Genomic DNA, 21,282 nt, shown 5'->3' with positions numbered 1-21,282 from the left:
TTTCTTCAATGCTTTTGCTACTTTCTGTACCTTTCCAACATCTTTATTTCACTTCTATTATATTTTGGGAGCTTCAGAGTGTGTTTTCAGCTGTGCTGCTGCCCTGGGTGCCCTTTTCATTCTCTAAGGCAACAAGTTTTTGTCAAGTCTAACCATTTATCTCTTGTCTTGTCAGAGCAGGTTTACTTCCCTGCTTACTGCTCCAGATCAAAGATTCCTGCATCAGATCTGGAGACTCTGTCAGATCAGGGGAAAGGTTAAAGAAGCCAGCGGTATGCTGTGCCGCCTTTCTTTTCTTCCCAGTGCTCACAGAGTAGCAGAATTTCATTCCTTGGTTTGACAAGTATTTGATAAGTATCTGTTATGAATAGTTTAGGTTAGATGCCTTGCAGGGATGGACTAGACAAAATCCTTCCAGCCATGTTTTCTGTTGTTTCCATGACTGACTCGGAACTGATTCAGAGTCTTGACTCTCTTTTGCTTTGTCATTTGTTCTGTGGTTTATTACCCAGTGTACAGTCAACCTGATGCAATGATTCCAGACCCCAGTCCAATTACATGTGCTAACATACTCTCAGATGAAGTCTAAGGGAAGCTTTATATTGAAAGATTTCTGGGTATTCTCCCTGGGGTTGCAGAAGACATTTTTTATACTTTATTTCTCTTTATTTTTTTTTATAGTAGGAAAATTAGGGCTTTATTCCTGCTGGGATCTTATTATATCTTGGCACACTTTCCATTTTCAAGCCTGAGGCTCTGCTGTAAATTTAAAGAAGTATTGATAGTAAGGGGTTTATAGGATAGCTTATATTAACATCACTTTTATACCAACAAGCTGGTAATAGATTTCAGAGAATTTATTTGACTCTGTCGTATTCTGTTTTGAATTGATAGAACTCTTGGTGTTCTTATAATTTTTACTGTAGACTTTATTATTGTGATCAGAGCCATACAGGGCATAGCCCTGTATTGAAAGTGATGGTCTCTGTCCCAGACAACTAGCAGTCTTTTCCAAAGAAGGAGGTGATGGGAAAAGAAACAAACCTACAGACCTTGGTTTACTCAGGGTGTGTAGGACATAAATATCCTCTTTTTGTACTGAAGTAGATGCTGCTGTGGTGCCAGCTATGGACAGACCTGAGAGGTAGTAATTCAGACAAACTAGACAAAAATAGCACCTGCTAGAAGAAGCTGCAGTTGGTTTCATCTACCGGAGCAGTATTCAGCATTTATCTTTCCAAGACAAGGTCTGAGAACAGGCAGAACAGGTGATTGCATATTTTGTCCCAAGGGAAGAGGAAAATACCAGTTACCTGAACACCACACATAGTCTCCATAATTTTTTCTGGCTTTCTAGTTGAATAGCCTAGCTCTGCTTAGATACTGCTGATGGAGGAGATGATGTGTCAGCCCTGACTCCTCTTTAGAATTTGATGCAAGCCATTTTTTGTGCAGTAATAGCTATTAAGCATAACTCATGACATCTTGCTGCAGAACACAGGCCCATGGGGTGGAAGGCTCTTCCTGGACCAATTTGCAGTTCCCTGTGGACTGCTCACAGCATCTTCTCTAGAGAAGCAATTATGTCCACTGTGTAGTAGCCTGAATCCTGCTATATGAGTCTGCTGGGCTGGAATATCTAATGGATGAGCTTCTCCAGCCAGCTAAGATCACTGCTCTGGTCCACAAGCAAATGGAGGCAATCCTCTGCCACCTGCAGCTGGATATGTGGAAAATGATGGAGCTGAACTGCAGGAGAAAGGTGGTAGCTTGCTCATTGGCTGAGATAGTTTCAGCTTCCAAAAGGTGAGTTAACAAGCAGCTTTGGTCAGCCTTGTATCCACAACCCTCCAAAACTGGCAGCACTGCCTGGCCCCAGCAGTTTGCAGCTGCCCCGATGTCTTAAGATTTGTAGCATATAGATTTTTGATATAGCTATGTAGTTCCTAACACTTCAAAATAGCAATTAACAGTAACTAAACTCCCTTTCTCATGCTTTATATCAAATTCTAGAAATTCTTGAAATTTTGTTTAATGTTCTTTTCAAGGAAAAGATTTTAGTGAGGACATCTTGTTTGGAACACATACACAGAAAGACATAATAAGATACCACTGTAGTCAAAGCAACTTAGAAGGCCCAGAAACCTTGGAGTAACTCCAAAGAAGGCATATGATGTTGAAGATGATGATGATGATGAAGAAGGAAGGGCCACTGAGACCTCCAACTCAGTTCTGGGGAGGCATGCCAAGAGACAGACCTGAGGGAGGTTCTGGGAGTGGACAGTTCTCAGGTTGGATGTAACCATTAGATATGATAATTAATTAGTGTTATAAAATTATAGGAGCCTTATGCTGTAGTATGCACATACGTATTCATTGCACCTCTTTTATTTTTTCATTTTAGGCATCACTCGGAGCCCAGTGGGCTGTTGCCATGCCGTGGCAGCCAGGGCAGTCCCTGGATCAGGCATCCCAACTCAGCCAGAACAGGGAATGGCATCCAGAGCAGGGAGCCTGAGGTGGCCCAGATCTGGAGGCAGCCTCACCATCAGCCTGGCTGTGCTCCCACTGCCAGGACATGCCAGGGCACCAAGGGCAGGGCAGAGACCTCTGTGGTGACGGGGCTCAGATGTGTGAACATCCCATGTGAGCAGAGAACTGCTCTGCAGTGACACTAACAGCAAGGCCTGAATCCCACAGCCATGGCTCTGAGCAGCTGGGCAAGGCCAGGCCGTAGGGAGGAAGGTCTGGGAATCGCACTGCCAGCACTGATGGAGAAGACAAGACCCCAGTCCCATCCCCTAACACTGCTGTGGGTAGAGGCAGAGGAGGATGACTGGCAAACGAATGTGAGATTTCTCAGTGCAGAGGAGCAAAACAACTTTATTGTGGTGACTGAGGGGTGCCAGCACTTTGGGCTGGCACATGCCTGGTCCTGCAGTGCTTTGGGCCATCTGTGGGGCTTTCTTGCCCACTGCTATTTTGGAAGATGCGTTCCTTCTGAATTGGTCCAGGCTGGGGGTGGTTGTTCCTATCAACTGCCATGGAGCCATGGGAGACTCAAGGCAGGGTGTGTGGTGTTTGTGACTACTGGGTTTGTTCTGAGCAGTGCTGTATCCCGTCTGGTCCAGGGTGGAGGGAGAGGCTGCTGCTGGTGACTTGTCAGCGTGTCATGAGACAGCCCTGATGCTGCCTGGCTGATGCTCTGCTCTCAGCACTCTGGGCTGGCACATGGTTGATCATGAGGAGCTTATGTAGTGTTTCTGATTGTGACTCTTACTTTGTGTGGTGTTGGATCTGGTCTGTCTCAGGGGGACTGGAGAGGCCATTGCTTTCAGGCACCAGAGAGCCATGGGACAATTGAGATGCCACTTGACATGTGGGCCTGGGGCTGACAGGCTCTGAGTTGTCAGTGGACTCTTCAAGGAGAGACAGGATGGTCAGCAGCATGGCAACCCCATCCCCAGGCAGGAGAGACCTTTGTGGGGACACACAGCTGACCTGGACCCAGCCCACCCTCAGGGCACTCAGGTGCTTTGCCTCTTACCAGTGTCCATGGCAGCACAGCTGTCCCACTCCCAGTCTTCATGCTTCCCCAAAGAGAAACAACGTGGGTGGGTGCCCTTGGCAGCACAGGAGCTGCACAGCAGCAGTTCCCAGGGCCTGAGGAATCTAAAGTTGCTGATTGTGAGGACAACGTGACAAAGGACAGCAGATAATGGCCTGGCAGAGCCCTTGTTCTCCATTCTTCCTCCCCAAGCCTGTGGCAAGACAGGGGTCCCATATAGATGTCTAGGTTGCTGCTTTGGTGACTTACCCCTCTCCCTCCAGGTGCTCCCTGCCTCCTGAGCAAAGGCACTTGCTGGCATTGCAGCAGCTGTGCCTCTGATCCAATTGTCCAGCTGCTTATCTGCTCTCCTGTGGTGGTCTGACAGGAGGAAAGTGTTGAGCCCTGGCTGACCCATCATAAGCACATCCAGGCAATCCCTGCTCCTGTGTGTGCCCCATTTCCAGCTCCTCCTGCTGGGGCAGTCCGCAGGCTGGCACTGCACTTGAGCTTGACACCTTGTGAGTGCAGCAGTGCACAGAGCACATGCCCTGGTTTGGGATGGGATCAAGTTAACTTTGCATAGTGCCATGTGCTGGATTTGTGACTAAAGCAGTGTGGGTGACACCACTGTCTGAGCCATGACTGAGCAGGGAGTGCACAATGCCTTTTCTGCTCCTCGCCCAGCACCAGTGAGAAGGCTGGGGGTGCTGGGAGAGGGCACACTTGGGTCAGCTGACCCTGGAGATAACTCCACACCTCATAATGTCTGCTCAGCACCACAGCTGAGAACAGCTGCTGTTCCCATGGCTGGTTGAGACTTTGTGGTCCTTTGCATCACTTACTTGGTTTTGTTCTCCTTATTAAACTGCCTTAGCCCATGAAGTTTTGTCCTATGAGCTACTAAGCCAACTGTGATATCCTAAGCATCTTGAAGACCAGGATCCATTCAGTGTCCCATCAGCATTCCTTGCAGTCTGCACAGGTCTGGTTCCTGCCCTGTCAGGCACTGAGCCACAACTAATAGCAACCCCAGGCAACCCTCCAGGCATGGGAAGGAGTGACTGGAAAGCTGACTGGTGGAAAAAAGTCCTGGGGGATGCTGGTTGACAGCAACCAAACGTGTGAACACCAGTGTGCCTCTGTGCCGAGAAGGCTGATGGCATCCTGGTTTATATCAGAAACAGTGTGGCCAGCAGGACCAGGGAAGTGATTGTCCTTCTGTACTTGGCAGTGGTGAGGCTGTGCCTCGAATCCTGGGTTAGTTTTGGGCCCTTCACTTCAAAAAAGACATTGAGGTGCTGGAGCATGTCCAGAGAAGGTCAACAGAGCTGAGGAAGGGTCTGGAGCAAAGTTCCCTATCCCTGGTTCTCTTTGACAGGGCAAACCTTTTCTCCTCAGCCTGTCACATAGGAGGAGGCCAGGTAGAAGGTGCTGTGGGGAAAAAGTAGCTGATCCATCAAAAGGTATGTCTTTCTGGGACAGAGATACATGTGCTAAGTAAAGCCCAGAAGCAATGATGGAGGGTGCCACAGCCATAAGGACTGAAAGGCAGGAAAACATGCTAATCCCTGGAGCCCTCCTCAAAACCATTCTGTCTAGCCCCAGCCTCATTCTCTCCAACTCCTCCCAGCTATGCTTTGTTGCCTTTCCCCTTTATAGTAATTCCTCACGCTCTTTGTAATCTGTCTCCTTCTCCAAATTGGCTCCACTGCTGCAACTACATTTTGCTGTTTCATAAGTGCAAGGGAAAAACAAGTTACTTGATTCTACCTATGTTTCTATGTTTGTTATTGCATCAGAAGGCACTGATCTTTCCTAGGATATGCTTCCAAACTTGGCATAAGTAATAAAATATAATTACTGCAGTTGCTTTGTGATCTTGAATGAATCACCTTGACTGGAAGTCAGGGAGGTTGCTTCTTTCATCAGTCTCACTGAGTGGATGTTAATGTTTTGAGGATCTCTTGCTGAAACTTGCTGCTATAGTGAGGTAACCTGTAAGGTATTTTACAGCTGAGGTTGCCAGGTCTGGTTTTACTCAAGTATGTGATAGAAATGCCTGGCCCAACACCGTATTTGGAAAAGTTTAGGTATGTCAAATGAGTTACACCTGTTAGAGCTGCCCAACCTACTGCTTATGGTCTGGTATTTTCAGTGCAGTGAAAGTAGCTACAGCCAAGGATTGTTTGGGGAGGCATTGACAAAACTTGGTGGAAAGAGTTGGGCAAAGTATGTGCTTGCCATCTGTACCTACTCAAGACAGTTGTTTAGGGTAAGAAAGGTAGGAATGGAGTAATGTCAGTACAGCTCTGGCCAGGGGCTGCTCTCAGCTCCAAACCTACTTAAGGGTATTGCAAAGGCTGGATAGAACAAGCATTAAACTGACAGCTTGGCTGGAGGCACCAGGATGTCTTATTGCAGCTTTGATTAGAATTGACACTGACCAGCATGTCACTTTTAATTTGGCCCAGCTCATAATTGAAAAGATCTGTTTTGATCAAATGATGAATTTTAATTTCAGGAGGTCACATCATATCTTCTTTACTTGGGCTGGGTAAAGATTTGTCCTGGAAGATGTTTCATTGGAATCTGTGGACACTTTTCAGATGAGGGACTTTGCAAAAGAAGTGGGTCTATCTGAGCCAGTGGCTGTAGGTGTTTCTCTGTAAGCCCTGAAAATCAACATTATCCAGCTGGTTTCCCACCACTCCCTCTACAGGCAGGGCAATCAGATTCTTCCTATTCCTTACTGGAGTGCCCTGGGCTGGGACATTGACACATACATCTTTTATGTGCTGTTCTGCTGCAACCTGGAGAGTCTGCAGGCCTGGAACTGTGACTTTGTCATTCTGCTTTAGGCAACAGGGGCCAAATAGCTGCACTCAGTAGAGCATTATTTTTGTTGTGCTTTTACTGGTTTTCCTTCCACTCTAATGGTTTTATTAGGCAGCAGCATCAGAAGGTGCTCAGAGCATGTTGATAAACAAAGCAAACGAAACATGAACCTAGCTAAAAATTCCCCTGTTTGTTGGCAGTACAAACAGTGTACAGTGAAGATCTGGATGGGTGCTAATGCCAATCCCTAACATGCTTCTTTCGGGGTTGGGGCAATGCTGGTAAAGGAAAGAAGGAAATTGCTGTTTATAAAGGTCATGGGTGGTACCAGCGTAGCACTATGGCAATTTTTTATTGAGTGATATTAGTGTAATAGGCATTGACACTTAATCAGTGCCCCTGGTATTAGTCATCTGGCCTTGCTCAGCTCTCCTTGAGCAGGTTCTTCTGAGTGTTTGGTTTCCCTGCTGCTGGTGCTGCTTGATCAAGTGAAGCCAGAAGCCAGGCAAGATACTGTGTAGAGAGTCTTATTACTCAGGGACCCAGAAGAGGTTGGGGGTGATGCAGTACTTCATGCAGACCACACTGAGAGAGTGACTACTCCAAAAATGATTCTCCAACCTCTCCTCTCAGTGTGTCACCCTCCATGATAAAGAAAAAAGATTGGATGTATTGCAGCACTTGGTGGTGTCTTGACATGTGATGCAGTGGGATTCTGAAAGCATCAAGTGCTTGTATGCTGTTAACTTGCATTTCTTGGTAAAAACAAGGAGAAATTGACATTACAATGGATATGAGGTAAGAGCCCTAAGAAAGTAATGGCCAAAAAATCTTAAGTGCAGCTTCTGAGAGCTTAAGAGGATTATAAAAATGAGAGAAACTGCCTTTTTGCTTGTTGAATGATAGTTGGCCTACTAGTCTGTGCAGTTTCACCTATATTTTAGGTCTCATGCAGGGTATTCCTACTGTCTTTTGGAGGAATTGTTACAGGTGAGGTGCTGTACCTGACATGATTGAATCAGGTGTTGGCATGATGCCTGAACAAAGGCTGGTTTCCCTAAAAGCTGAAGAAGATGAGAAACAGTAGTTAGTCTCCCTGTTCAGCGTGCAGCTCCAGGAAGGTCTGTGGTCTGGAAATTATTTGATGCTTTTCTGGATAAGCATCATACCTACCTCTCTAGGCTTTCTGCCTTCAAGTGACTCAACCTGAAATCCAATGAGGGATTCCTGCTTGTGATGACAGGAAGTCCCCAGTCCTGAGATCCAGGAACTGAGCAGTGTGAGCCACTGCTCTGAGCAGTCACTTGCAGGACTGAGTGCTTGGTCTGCTTCTTACATAGGAGTCACACTGGATCTAGGACCCTCCTTGTATTAACCACTACAGCATAGCATTGTGTTTGCATTTGATCAGCATGATTTTATTAAATTGTCACTCATGTGATGGAGACTCTGTCCAAAGCTCTCTTGAACCCCAGGTCTCCTAATCTGGGGAAATATCTTTGGTGGCAAAACTGGAGACCAAATGCTCCCAAGTGAACAAGTTTCTTTACTTGTGGCTGCAGCTTGCTGCTCCCTCTACATGTACTTGTAGGTTTGTGAGAAGAACCAGGTTAAAATCCTTCCCCATCCTTAAATAAAAGCTATTTGTTAACCCCAACAAGTTTAGCAAACCTTTTAACCTTTTTGACGTACTGTCTTTGAATTGGTTGTGCTTCCACCACCGAGGAAGTGCAAACTGAGGCATAAAAGCAGAAATCAGCACACTGATGGGAGTTTTAGGGGATGAGACTCCATATGATAATTATGGCCCCCAGGCCATCTTATTGTAAAGATAATTACCTTAATGAAAGTGACCTGAGGTGAGGCAGAAGCCTGGACTCCTGGCAGAGCTGTTGATGCCACTGGAATAAGGAGTTTTTAGAAGCTGTGATTGTGTGCAGAGAAAACCACACTGACATCCTGCCCCTGCATGAACATTTTCCTGAGCTGACTCTTGCATTGTGAGTAATTGCAAACACTCCTCTGTGGCTTTTATTCTGATCCATGTTCTTCTGTGATGTCTTCTTTTCTAAAGCATGTGATAAGAGGTTGCCAGGTAAAATTAATTTTATTTTCAGGACACCATTAGGTAGTCCTTTTCCCATAGGAGCATTTACTGTCAGAAGAATAAAGGGAAGAGTTAAGAAGAGTAATTGTTGTTTCATCAGATTATATATTAGTTCAACAAGGCTAATGCATTGTAATATCTAGACAAGCCCTATAATTAGAGATAGTTTGAAACAGGCTTTTAGCTATTCATGTGCTTCTGCTCTAAGTTAATTTGACATCTAAGACATTAAGCAAAAAAAAAAAAAACAAAAAAAACCAACATAAAACAAAATCAAAACAACCAATCAATAAAACCCAGACCTTTATTCATTAAAGACCTCTTGAAAATTAGGTTATTTATGGAGACAGGGGTGCATGTATTCTTTTTCAAAAGATTGGGACTGGTTTTGTCTCATTTTGTAAGATGTGTGCTGGGTTTGAGAAGTCCAAGTCAGTGATACATTTCACAGAACTGCCTTTTTAGTGCACTTGCAAATCATTTGAACAATACTCAGAACTACTTATGTTGCAGTCTATCCTATATGCACCCAACATAGAGAAGAAAGATTTCACTTGCGGGTCTGTAATAAGGGTCAGTGTTTTCTGAGTCACATTTGGAAGGAAAATGAAGCTTTGAATATGATTGTTTGAATTCTTCCTTCCCTCTGAACAGCACAGTTTAAATGCTCAGATGGCATAGAAAGGGAATAGAGAGGGTGGATCAAATCTGTCCACTCTGTAGCCCTGTCTAGTTGTTTAGCCACTACCTGTTTATAAAAAGTGAATGGCATCCCAGACATGCTGCTTTTCTTCTTTCCCTGGTGTTCTTTAGGGTGATTCACACCATAGAAGGTAGCATAAAGAAAGTTAACTCTATCCCAGCCAAAACCAGCACAAAACTCTGTGGTACATCTTTGCAGCTAGTCGTGCCCCTCGCCAGACCCTCATGCAGGGAAACATTTAGCCTTTTTTGCTAATGGGATCTTTCTAGGGAAGTAAGAACATGAATGAACAAGTTATTGTGACACAAGTAATCTACTGATTGCTGGCTCTGATCTCACATTGGTTTTATGTATTAATGGAAAGTCGGCGTAACATCCACTTAGATGTGAAGGGAATTAATTTCTGATGATCAGCTTATATTCTGAGATACAGCAATTGGGTGTTTCTGGAACTTGTACAGATGCATTAACCTTAGTGTCCAAGAGATTTTCATCTGCTAGTTTTCTGGGTTTACACCTGTACTGTTTCCTCAGCTTAACCGTTTCAAAATATGTACTTCTTGTATAACAGCACTGTGTTTATGCGTGTGTGGACAGTATGAATACTTTGCTAGCTACTTAGAGGTTAGCTGCCTTTAACCATTATGTCATTCAATGTCCCTACAGAGAAAATATCAAATTTTGTCCCTGTTCACTGATGCAGAATTATTTTTAAATCATTCTGACTTAATTATTTTGACACACTTCATTTTTATCTCCATGTTCCTTCAGGCTTCCGACTTGATTATCACCCCAGCTACGACTTTCAAGGAAAAACCAGACCCCAATGGTTTGGTATTTGGAACTGTGTTCACTGATAATATGCTGACAATTGAATGGTCCTTGGCTTCAGGATGGGAGAAACCCTATATTAAGCCACTGGAGAACCTTTCATTGCATCCAGCTTCCTCATCCCTGCATTATGCTATAGAAGTGAGTAGTGAACTGATTTGGAAACCACTATTTTGTTTTATTAGCTCTTGAAGTCACAGCTTTGTAATACAAGGACTGCCTTAAGTTTATTAGTATGGAGTTACATTTTGTTTTGTTAACTGGTGTCCTTCCAGGATAATGGCATTAATTACAACAAGGTTATGTTTTAGTATAACTGAGAAGCAGCTCTGGCCTGTGGATTCCAGCTCACTTAACATTCTGGCCTGGCAAAGGGGAGCCCTTCCTTGTGTGGTGACAAATTCATTTGTAAAAGTTACTGACAGTGGAGAGGGCCAGTTACTGTCTCTGATGTAACTTGATGAAGGATTGAATTAGACCATGCAAGATTCCAAGACCAGCTTTAATTTGGGGACTAACCATGCGCTTTTTGAAAGTTACTTTAAGCTGTTTTCATGGTTGATAACTTGGATTGCAGGAAAGACTAGACAGGTGCTTGTTTGAAGCCTGAGCAAGTCTGGAGAGCTCAGATGCATTCAGCGTATGTCAGTGTATTTAAGCAGAGAGTATTCGGCAAGGAACTTAGGAAAGTGAAATGTTAAGTCGGAAGCCAGCGTGGTTCACACTTTCTGTGCTCAGCTGCTTACTGTCTAAAGCTGCCCTTTGTGACCTCAGAGCAGCTTTGGCTGCACTCACACCTGTGTGGGAGCCTCGGTAGGGCACATATCCTGAATGGAAGCCCACTTCTCCCACTTCTGGGTAGGTGGGAGTGTCTCCACCGAAGTGTGTGGAGTTACTTGTGCTTCTTTTATTATTTCTTTTTTTTTTTAAATTTAATTTTATTTTTTTATTTTAACCACTACTACTAGGGAAGGATCAGGTTTTTCCCTGCTTGTCCCTCAGCTCTTGCCTTCACTGTTTTTTGGGTTTTTTGTGTTTACTGACTTTTTTCTCATCTAATCACCAAGCCTCTAAAGAGCCTGTGTGAATTACAACAGGGTCCTGTGTCTGAGGCTGCAGTTCTTGATCTGCCTGAGAAGTAAGAAACCACGCTGGAGTCCCAGATCTATATTTCACTCTTAGTGCCATATTGCTTTAATGCTTGGCCTCTGGCCCGGTCTGAAATCATTGCTAATATGAATATGCTCTTATTTTTTTTTCCATTTTTTTTTATTCTTTTACCCTTATTGCATCACGTTTCCTCTAGCCAAGAGGACAGACAGAGGAGAATCTGGTGTCATTGCTGTGGCTCAATGAATACACAGTGGGTATAATAAAAAGTGATGAATTTGGCATTCCCTCCCCTTCCTCCTTGCCCTCCATGATGCAGTGTGTTAATCTGGATCTGCTGAACTCCAGATCCAGCTCCTGTGATGTACAGATGTCAGATAATACTGTTTTCACACCATTGTAGCAACCAACCATCAAGCAACCACAACAGTTGCTTTTATTGAAGTTGAGCATTTCTGGAACACATTACTATCTCCCTTTTTAATGAGTGAAAGGTTTTGCTCATTTCTGGAAGGTCAAAAGTATTTCTTTCTGAAGAAAAAGATTTAGCATCTTGAGAAGGCTTTGTGTTTCAGTAATGATGTGATTCTTACTTCTCTCAAACCATTGATCAGATTTTAGTAGTGACATTCTTCCCTTTTCCCTCTCATTAAAAGTTCTGTGAATGTGTTTGGGAGAAGGGTGGTGGGGGGAAATAAGTGGTTTTTGGCAAGAAAGTAGCATTCCAGAAACGTGGTATTAGTTAGTAATTGGCCCAATAAAAATCATATCAAAGTATCATCCATATCACCAGCTATGCCATCCTTTATTAAAGATACCATTTTTTTATTTTTGTAACTACAGTGTTTACCCTAGGAACAATTTATTTTTCAAAACTACCTGCAAAGCTTTTAATAAGGTTGGCATTGCCACAGGAATAAGAAAAATTTTGAAGGTAAAAAGTTCTGGGTTCTAATTCTGGTTCTGCTCCATAGCTGGCACAGAGCCTGAAGGAAAATTGCTGGGATTCCTGCAACCCAGTTACATCCCAATTAAAATTTGTCATGTGAAAGGACCTAACTCTGCCATGGGACTGCACAAAAGCTTTCAAAACATTGCATTTCACTGATCCTTGTGGGAAGATAGTATGGAAGTAATAATAGTGAAGCATGGATTATTCTACTACATCACTTGTACATAAATACAGGATGTCTTTTTCAAATACAAAAGCTGCATGTGTAGACTTTCAACCACATGGGATGTAGTTCCAGCCACTTTTTTGTGGAACGGTCAGAGGAGGAAAAGCCTGAGGAGACCGACAGCAGTGATGCAGTTAAATTCATAGAACTTCTACAGAAATTTAACATACAAGGAAGTGCTTTAGAAAATAAATTCTAAAAATCTGAACTCTTATCTATAAGCATAAGTGAGCCTTTAATATTTAATCTAAATAATATGTGCATATATATGTATATATTAGTGTTAACTTATATAATACATGTGTTTTCTGTCTATAAGTATAACCAGAAATTATCAATCTGTAACTGAAAGCAACTAAGGGTATTTTGAGGGCATATGGTCTTTGCTGTGGTTAGGAGATGCTGTAGGGCATTCTGCTGGGAGGGCACTGATGGTATAGGGGTTTCTGGTAAATGTTTGTCAACACCAGTCATCTGGATTCTGCAGTTTGATGGGATAATTAAGTTTCCTATAAAGTAAGTAAGGAAAATATAGTCATACATTTTTCCTCCAGTGTAAGGCTGATCTGTCTCTCATGCAGGTTAAACCCCCTTCCACATCCTGGGGATATATAGGGAAACAAGTGACTAAGACCTTGCTGCAACTACAACAAGAACTTTAACAGAGTTCTCTTAATTACTTTATCTTATGCTTCCTACCAAAAATGTATTTTGGACAGAGCCCTAAAAATTATTGACATATAAATAATAAAATGTTACAGGTCTTTTATAAAAGGGAGAATAGTGTTTTGGCTCAGTCGAATGTATCATTCAGGATGTGAGGGAACAGTTAAGTCAAACACATGCTACAAATTTTAATTGCTGTATCCAAATGATGAAAAAAATAAAAATATTATCATTAAGTTCCCTGACAGAGGAAGGTAGTGTAGGCAGGTCATCTTCATAATATAGACTTCATAACTCTATCTCACATGAGTGTATTGCCAGGATTCACTAGTTAGCATTTATGCTTTGAGTATTGTGAGCAGGAAAGTGAAGTTCTTTCATTTCCAAAGGGTGTGTTCTGCATTTGCATGTCGTGGGATGACATGTCTCAATCATTATTTGTTCTCTTTTCCCTCCTTTTTCTTTGGCTTGGTAGTTATTTGAAGGAATGAAGGCCTATCGAGGAGTGGATGACAAAATCCGCTTGTTCCGGCCGACGCTCAACATGGACAGGATGGCACGGTCAGCAAGGCGAACGACTCTGCCCGTACGTAGCCAAGGCATCTTACTCTCCTTAGCCCAGAGCATACTTTCATTTTCAGAGTGCAAACCTCTGAAACGCTTCAGTAGTGTAGCATTTATCGAACACTCCTAACTCTTCGATAGTTCAGTTAACTTTGTTAACAGGTCTTATTCGGTGAAGGAAAGCATTTAAAATGCTTTTTTTAAAGAATTCAGAACAATGTTTTGCTTTCTTTTTTGTCTCCCTGCTACCTCAGATATACTCAGGCTGTTTCAAAGGAGAGGTGCAGGTATTTGCATGCAGATAGCTGATTAATCTATTCTGGCACTGATGTTCTTCCTTTTCTTCTTTGCACTTCAGTTAAGTTATTCAGCCTCTGAGTGCCCTCATTTTTGGTCATGCCAGCAACTTTACAGTGCTTTTAGCAGTTGTATCTTGGCCAGTGACTTTCCTCCTGGGCTTATTAGCTTTATTACTGCAAGAACTTGGGAACTTTGTAGAACTGGGAGACTTGTTGGCCCCTTGGAGTTGTAACCCAAAGCACTCTTGTGCAGAAGAGGTGGTGCCATAGCTTGCTGCATGCCAAAGTGAAGGTGTTGGATGTACAGGGAGTTTTCTTGGAGGCAAGAAGTGTCAATGGCTCCTTTTTACTATCTCAGGAGGGTATTTTAGACCACAGGAAGGCATTCAGGATACTGTACAAAAAGGCACAGTGGCCAAGACAATGGAACTTTTAATTCTGTAATGAATGAACAAAAGGAAGATGATGTGCATACGTCCTGTGAACCTCTACGGACTGCCACTGTTACATTAGCTGATGAAGTGTTCTTGTACCATGAGGATCTGTAAAGATCACAGGGTGTTCCAGCTATATTTCTCCATTTGTTTTTCTCCTTTTGCTTTTTCTTCCCAGTCTTTTGACCAGAATGAGCTGTTAGAGTGCATCCGGAAGCTTGTGGAAGTGGAGAAGGAATGGGTCCCATACTCCACCACTGCCAGCCTCTATATCCGTCCTACCTTAATTGGAACCGAGGTGTGAAACACTTTCTTTCTCCTCTCAATTTCTTTGTATTTAAGTATGAGACAAAAGCCTCCATCTATAAAGGGAATTATGTAACCATCAGCAGATGACAGGATTACAGTTTGGGGGCAGGTTGCTTTTATGTTTTTACTTTTGAGTTCCTCACCTGTAGCGCTACTGCACGAATTTAATGTTGACCACACTGCCACTTAGTGGGCACATTGGTTCAGAGCACAGAAAGTAAACTTGGATTGACTGCTCAGACATGTAGCAGAAAAGTTTACATTAACTTACGGCTTGCACTGAAAGGATAGGTATTTGTGATGTGGTAATGTATGCCTTCAAAATCCTAATAGTCTGGTGAAAACGTGAGGGAACAGAAAGGAGATTTCAGAAGATTCTGCCCAGTAAATTAAGATGGCTCTTCTGAGAGACACTTTTAACAGAGCTAAGAACAAATTCTTGTGTCAATTTATAATTGAACCCAGATAACCCTGGCCTTGGAAGAGGCTCCTGAGCAGTTAGGTATTAGTGTGTACCCTCTGACATTCATGTGGGTGTGAATCAAGCCTATAGTATTGATAAAGGGAATTAGAAACAGAGAGTTTATTTTAATGAAAACTTTGTGGGTGGTTTTTTTCTTTTGTTTTAGCAGTAGTAAGACAGAAACTTATAATGATAAAGCATAGGACAAGGAAGCTAAAGAATGTAGGGTCCCAAACTAGGCAAGTTACTCTTTACCAATATCCACATCTCTAAGTAGTTACAATATATGACCATTATACATTTCACATGTGTTCTAGGATTCCATTAATTTAATACTTGTAAACTAGTTGCAGATTTTCAGATAGAAGAATGGTTTCTTTTGCTCTGGTCCTAAAAATGTAAGTTCAGGAACTTCTTTTCAATGGAGACCTAATCTTAGAAATCTAAGAATGAGCTTGTTCTTTTTACAAGACTGGTTTCTCTGAGTGGAGAGAAAATAGTAACCCATTCACTTGTATAGAAGATCTCAAGAATCACAGGCAGCCAGCTGTTTGTAGCCCTACTTGAGCAGGAGGGTTTGACAAAATTACCTCCAGATGTGCCTTTTTGTGATTCTGTTGTCAATCCCAAGGTTTACAGAATCATGCAGTTAAACAGAGTCTCCTACCACAGGCTTTAGACTTTGACTTGGGCCGGTGCCAAATTTCACCACCTTCAAGTATTGATGGTGATGGGTTGCAGTATGGGAAGCCCCTCAGAGAGAGTGAAAAATGTGATACATTCCAGGTTATTTCCTGTGCTATGGTGTGAATTATTTCCAGCAGGAAAATGATTTTATCTGTCACACAGCCATTCACAACACCAGCACTCAACACTACCAATGCCAGTTCTAGTGGCACTGGCTAATTCTCTTCACAATGCTGCTGACAATGGTTTCTCCACTGTTGTTATTGCTAGAAGTGGTCCTTGTCCCTCCTTCCTCCAGTGGGCTTTTCAGGCTTCTGCTAAGATTAATTCATGTAATTATATAGTACCATGTTAAGCTAATTTCTGAATTCTCAAAAGGTTGGAACTCTCAGAGAAAATGAGAATAATATATAGGTAAATGGAATGGCTTTAAGTGAAGGTGACAGTATATAAAATCAGAGTTGTTATGTTTCTTGGATAGGGGGGAAGTTACATAAATATTTTCTCTTCATTGCAGCACTTTGCATTGTCCTGATAAAAGTACTCGTGCTGCAGTTCACTGAAAGCAGCATTTCAAAAGCACCTGATGTTTGAAGTATGCCAGTAACTTTTGATTTGTTTACTTTCCTTAATTTTAGCCTTCCCTTGGAGTGAAGAAGCCGACTAAAGCCCTACTATATGTCATACTGAGCCCTGTGGGCCCTTACTTTGCAAGTGGATCCTTTAATCCAATATCCTTATGGGCGGATCCAAAATATGTAAGAGCCTGGAAAGGAGGAACGGGGGACTGCAAAGTGGGAGGGTAAGAAAACATGTTTCTGCATTTTCTACATAGCTCACAAACCAACCTTTTTTAATAAAGTATCTCACCTAGCGGAAGTAGAGACGTTAAATGCAGCAGTTAAACAAACAATGTACTATAATGAAGATTTCAAAATTGTACTTTGCAAATATTATTTATACAATTCAGTTGCACATTTTCGTTTGAATATTACAGCCAAGTTGATTTTTTGCAGCATCTCAACCGAGGGAACTGGACCTGGAAGGTGTCCATGTAATGCTTTGGCTCTTCCCCTTGTTGCAGTTGACATTGAAGACATCACCTCTGTGAAGCATCATTCAGCACACCAGCCTGCTGCCAACTGGGCAGGGAGCAGCACTGGCTGCTGACCTCCTTCCTTGGCAGGCTGTCCCAACAAGCCATCTGCAGTTAGCTGGGGGAGTTTGGGGGTTTAAGGGAAAGAAGAGACAATTATCTGCATTGACTTTAGACTGGCAGTTTTCTGCTGAGCTAGGCCTAAGCACTAGTTAAATAGAAACATAATTGTTAGTGCCCAAGTACTTTACCTGTAGAGTGAAGCTGCTTAGGATTTGACTGGAGCAAGCAACTTGGAGGTGGCTAAATAGGTCACTCAATTATACATCCTTGGTATTGTTCCTACCTGGGAGTTTCTTTGCTTGGCAGAAAACCAGTAGCTGTCAATTGCTGCTCAGCTGAGCTCGTAAAATAATCAGAGGGCAAGAAAACTGCTTTCCTTTGTTCAATCTGGTGTTCATGAGTTTTTGCCAATTTTTAGAAATACATTGTTTCCTGTGCCTGCTTCATTCATCAGCTGTGAAAAATAAGGATTAGTCTGGAGTCACTACTAACTTGATTTATGCCCAGAGGTGAGAACTTGACTCCAGTGTGGTCAGCATTTTGGACCTGCTGACTTTGGGTCTTGATGGTTGAACATCACAAGTGAATGGGGTTTTTTTCCCCTCAAATCAACTAGAGAGCAAACAGGTATTATTCATAGAATCATAGAATCATAGAATCGATTGGGTTGGAAAAGACCTCCAAGATCATCGAGTCCAACCCTTGGTCCAACTCTAGTTCATTTACTAGATCATGGCACCCAGCGCCATGTCCAATCTGTGTTTAAAAATCTCTAGGGATGGTGAATCCACCACCTCTCCGGGCAGCCCATTCCATTCAGTTGGGTTCAATCTGTAGGCAACATTTTAGGAAAAGATTTACTCCTCAAGGATATTGAATTCATCACACCCATTTGCAGCTCCTGAGGATACTAGTTCTGTGAATGTCTTTTATTAGAAAAGAAATAACTCATCTCTGCTGATATTTGTGCTCCAAGAGGTTCATCTGACATCTATGACTCATCTGTTAATCTGATATATAAGAGATGAGGTAGATGATTTTTTGTTGTTGTTGTGTGTTGTTTGGGGTGGGGGTGGGGGGGGTTTAAGCCATGAGCTGGACAGGAATAGTTGTTCTCTCTCCAGGATGCCAACTGCTAAATAAATACCTTCCTAAGGTGTTTAATTGCAGTCATTACAATGTCCAGAAAATGAAGCAAGACGTATTTTTAAGACAATTTGGATGAATATGTTCGAGCTGTTGATTCTGTTCAGCCCTTCAAAGTTTGTGGGTTATAGATACAAGTGATCTAGTAAAGTACTGGTAGAGTACTTCCAAAGAAAATATCCCAGGGCCAAGCAGTGACTGTGCAGAGCACTTGGTCATAAGGTAGATGTGCACAAAATCATGCTTAAAAATAAGAAGACACCCAACTAGATAGTCATAACTCTTTGCTCTTTCTTTTTGTTTCTGAAGGAATTATGGTTCTGCTATTTATGCCCAGCAAGAAGCCCTGGAATTTGGCTGCCAGCAGGTTTTGTGGCTCTATGGAGAAGATCATCAAATAACTGAAGTTGGAACAATGAATCTGTTTCTCTACTGGATAAATGAGGATGGAGGTATAGTAACATAAAGCATGAAAACTTTAGCAGAGTACACAACTAGGGCCATAATCCACACAATTGTTGCTAGTGTGGAGATCATGAAGTTTTAAATGAAGATGATTTAACAAAGGAAATTACTATTCCCTTCTGAAAACAAGTAGGTGACTATTAGTTAGTCACAGTTATTAGACTGTGAATGAGGAGGTTCTGGAGCAGCTGTGAATGCTGCCTGCTGATAACATACCTAACTACTGGGTCAGTCCACATGCTCAGAAGGGTAGAGTCTACCCATATATAAAGTCACACATCAGGCTTGGTGTCAGCTTTAGCAGGTTGATCTCCAAGGAGGTGTTGTCTTAGAAACAATGCAGAGGTGCTAAAAGACCAGCTTATGGCTCTGCACTTCTTCTGACTCTGTGGCTGTGAACGTGAGTGGCTCCCATCATCACTTTCGGACAAGTGCAGTGTTCCCAAAGCATACCCAAAGGTATTTCACCACCCAATTGATGAAGAAATGCTCTTTCTTTGAAGAATTAGGAGTTCTGTCCACTGGTGACAGAGAGAAACATATCAATCAGCATTCTTTATCACTAATGCTCAAATGATGCTTTCAGGACATGTCATCATTCTTGAAGCTATTTTTATCTCTTTGTACCCACAGTAATCTCTGAGCCATATACATGCTGAATAGAAATCTGTCTAGTTAATGAACAGCCAAACATTTAAACATCTCAAAAACAAGTATTCAGTGCTTGAGAATGACAGCTGCACCTGATAACTGGTTTGGAAGACTATATGACTCTTGAAAGGACTGAACCAATGTAGAGGCAAGTGAAGAAAAAGATACCTCCTGACTTCCATGAAAGCTGGTCCTCCATGAATATGAAGCGTTACTGAATTTTTATCTGGCAGCAGATGCAGGGTTCAGACTCAGATGTCATCATAGTGCCATGGGTATCCTTGAAAATTGCATTTTTTCTGACAATGCCTAGCTGCACAGCACAGTCAACATTTTATAGGGACAGCATTGTGCCTTGGACAGTGTTGGGTAACGGGGATGCTGCTATCTGACTTCCACCTCTGGTTTCATTGCTTGCGTTTCTGCAAAATCTTTACCACTTTTTAAAAAAGGCGAATGATACTCTCTCAGTGTTGAATGAGTCCATAAAGTTTTGTGAGTGAAACAAGAAATATTAAAAATTTTCTTGTTGTTATAGCAGCAGAAGATTTGTCAGTGTAGCTAGATGGCCGAATTTATCCCTTGTGCAACTTTGCTAGAGAGACATGAAACTAGATTTTGGTTTGTTCTGCCCAGGAAAAGGACACTGAAGCGAGGACATAATTAGAATTCAATGTTCTCATTGTGCTTAAACCAGGAATATGCTGGAATTATCCAGCTGCAGCACGGAACCGTTCCAAAGATCTGCCAATCACTGTGTTACCAGTGCACTAGTGAATGGTACTATTGTGAGGTGGCCATAGCAAACAACTTGTAATTCATGCCACCCAAGCAGGCTGTGTGCTGGCAAACCTGCCATCTCACAGGACACCGTTATCCTCACTGGAGCACTTTGCTATCTCCCGGTGTGTTGAGTCATGCTTTATTTAGGGGATCTTTGGCCGAGAGTCGCTCCCGCTGCCAATGTGTGTCATCACATACCTGCCTATGGCATTGAACTGGAGTTTAGAAAGTGCTTGTCATTGTGTTCTGTCACTTCACAAAGGGCACTTACTTAGGCTGTGGTTTGGTTTTGTTATGCAAATGTTGCAGCTGAGAGGGAGAGATCAAACAAAGTGAGGCAGAAATTGCACATCATCATCGAAAGGAAAATGCCTTTCTTTGCCGTGTTCTGAGGTCACTGTTGAGTAGCTGGAACTGCTCTCCTTGGTTTATAACCAGAGACCCACCCTAGTGAAGCCTAGACTGGAGGACAGCCAGGCTTCCAATTGGAGTAGGCTTTTCTTGCAAGCCTTTGCTGTATATTTTCAGATACAGCCTTTGACTAAACATGACCTGTTATCCTGAAAAAATGTTTTATTTGTAACATCAAGTAAGGGGTGAAACCACGCAGGTTTTGGTAAAATAACATGATATGCTCTATACTGTTCTTGTATTCCGCTGCTGCTCTGGCAGAGGCTTATAATATCACCATATCTGGATATCTACTGTTGTATAAATACAGAAGTGTGACATTTCATTCTTCAAATCCTATTTCCAGTTTATGTTCACTAAGTTAAAAGTCTGGTTGCCCTACAGTCCCTTATACCTGCCTCTTCTGAGCACATAATTATTCCAAGAAACTGTTGGCACTGAAGCTCATTTCCTGTCACAGTGTCAGTTCTTCTGCCTAGAATATACATTTGGCTTTATGGAAAACCTTAAAATTTAAACCTATGTCCAGCCTGAAGGTGGCTACCTATGAAATCTGTGTGCACTTTTGCAAAATTCAGTTTATTCAGAATTATTTGAAACGCCTTGGGCTCCACTTCTAGATTTCATATTAAGACATTCTGAATAGCATTCAGGCATTACTTAGTAGTGTTGGTGTGAAAATGGTGATAATAATACTCACTTCAATGAGTATGGCCTATGTTAAAAGAATTTCTGAAACAGGTAAAATTTCAGCTAAGTTTGCTTAGTGTTCTCTAGTTGGAAGATTATTTGTGCTGCAGAAGTATCTTGTACAAGTAGACTACAAAGAAAATAAAGATTGTACTGTCTGCTCTAACAGAAAGCCATAGCAATAACATGGGAGGAAGTGCAGCAAATGAATGAGATGGCAGACAAAGGAAAGGAGGAGGAA

The 21,282-nt window shown here is 42.4% G+C and overlaps 1 protein-coding gene across 3 annotated transcripts in view; it reads left to right on the top strand.

Moving 5' to 3' along the window:
• The window catches only part of BCAT1 (branched chain amino acid transaminase 1), a 64,642-nt gene that overhangs the window by 25,352 nt on the left and 18,008 nt on the right, over positions 1 to 21,282 (top strand). For 2 of the 3 annotated variants that reach the window (XM_071551304.1, XM_071551305.1), the window contains 5 exons: positions 9,967 to 10,167; positions 13,456 to 13,566; positions 14,456 to 14,575; positions 16,375 to 16,538; positions 18,351 to 18,493. In XM_071551304.1, the coding sequence (XP_071407405.1) occupies positions 9,967 to 10,167; positions 13,456 to 13,566; positions 14,456 to 14,575; positions 16,375 to 16,538; positions 18,351 to 18,493 (739 nt within the window). Of the gene's footprint in view, positions 1 to 9,966; positions 10,168 to 11,332; positions 11,390 to 13,455; positions 13,567 to 14,455; positions 14,576 to 16,374; positions 16,539 to 18,350; positions 18,494 to 21,282 lie in introns of all 3 variants that reach the window. The other variant, XM_071551306.1, reaches the window with a different exon arrangement.

The sequence above is a fragment of the Pithys albifrons genome, chromosome 3 (assembly GCF_047495875.1).
Source record: "Pithys albifrons albifrons isolate INPA30051 chromosome 3, PitAlb_v1, whole genome shotgun sequence".
Taxonomy (NCBI): domain Eukaryota; kingdom Metazoa; phylum Chordata; class Aves; order Passeriformes; family Thamnophilidae; genus Pithys; species Pithys albifrons.
Note: the sequence above shows the minus strand (reverse complement) of the source record. Positions and strands in the feature narration are given on the sequence as shown.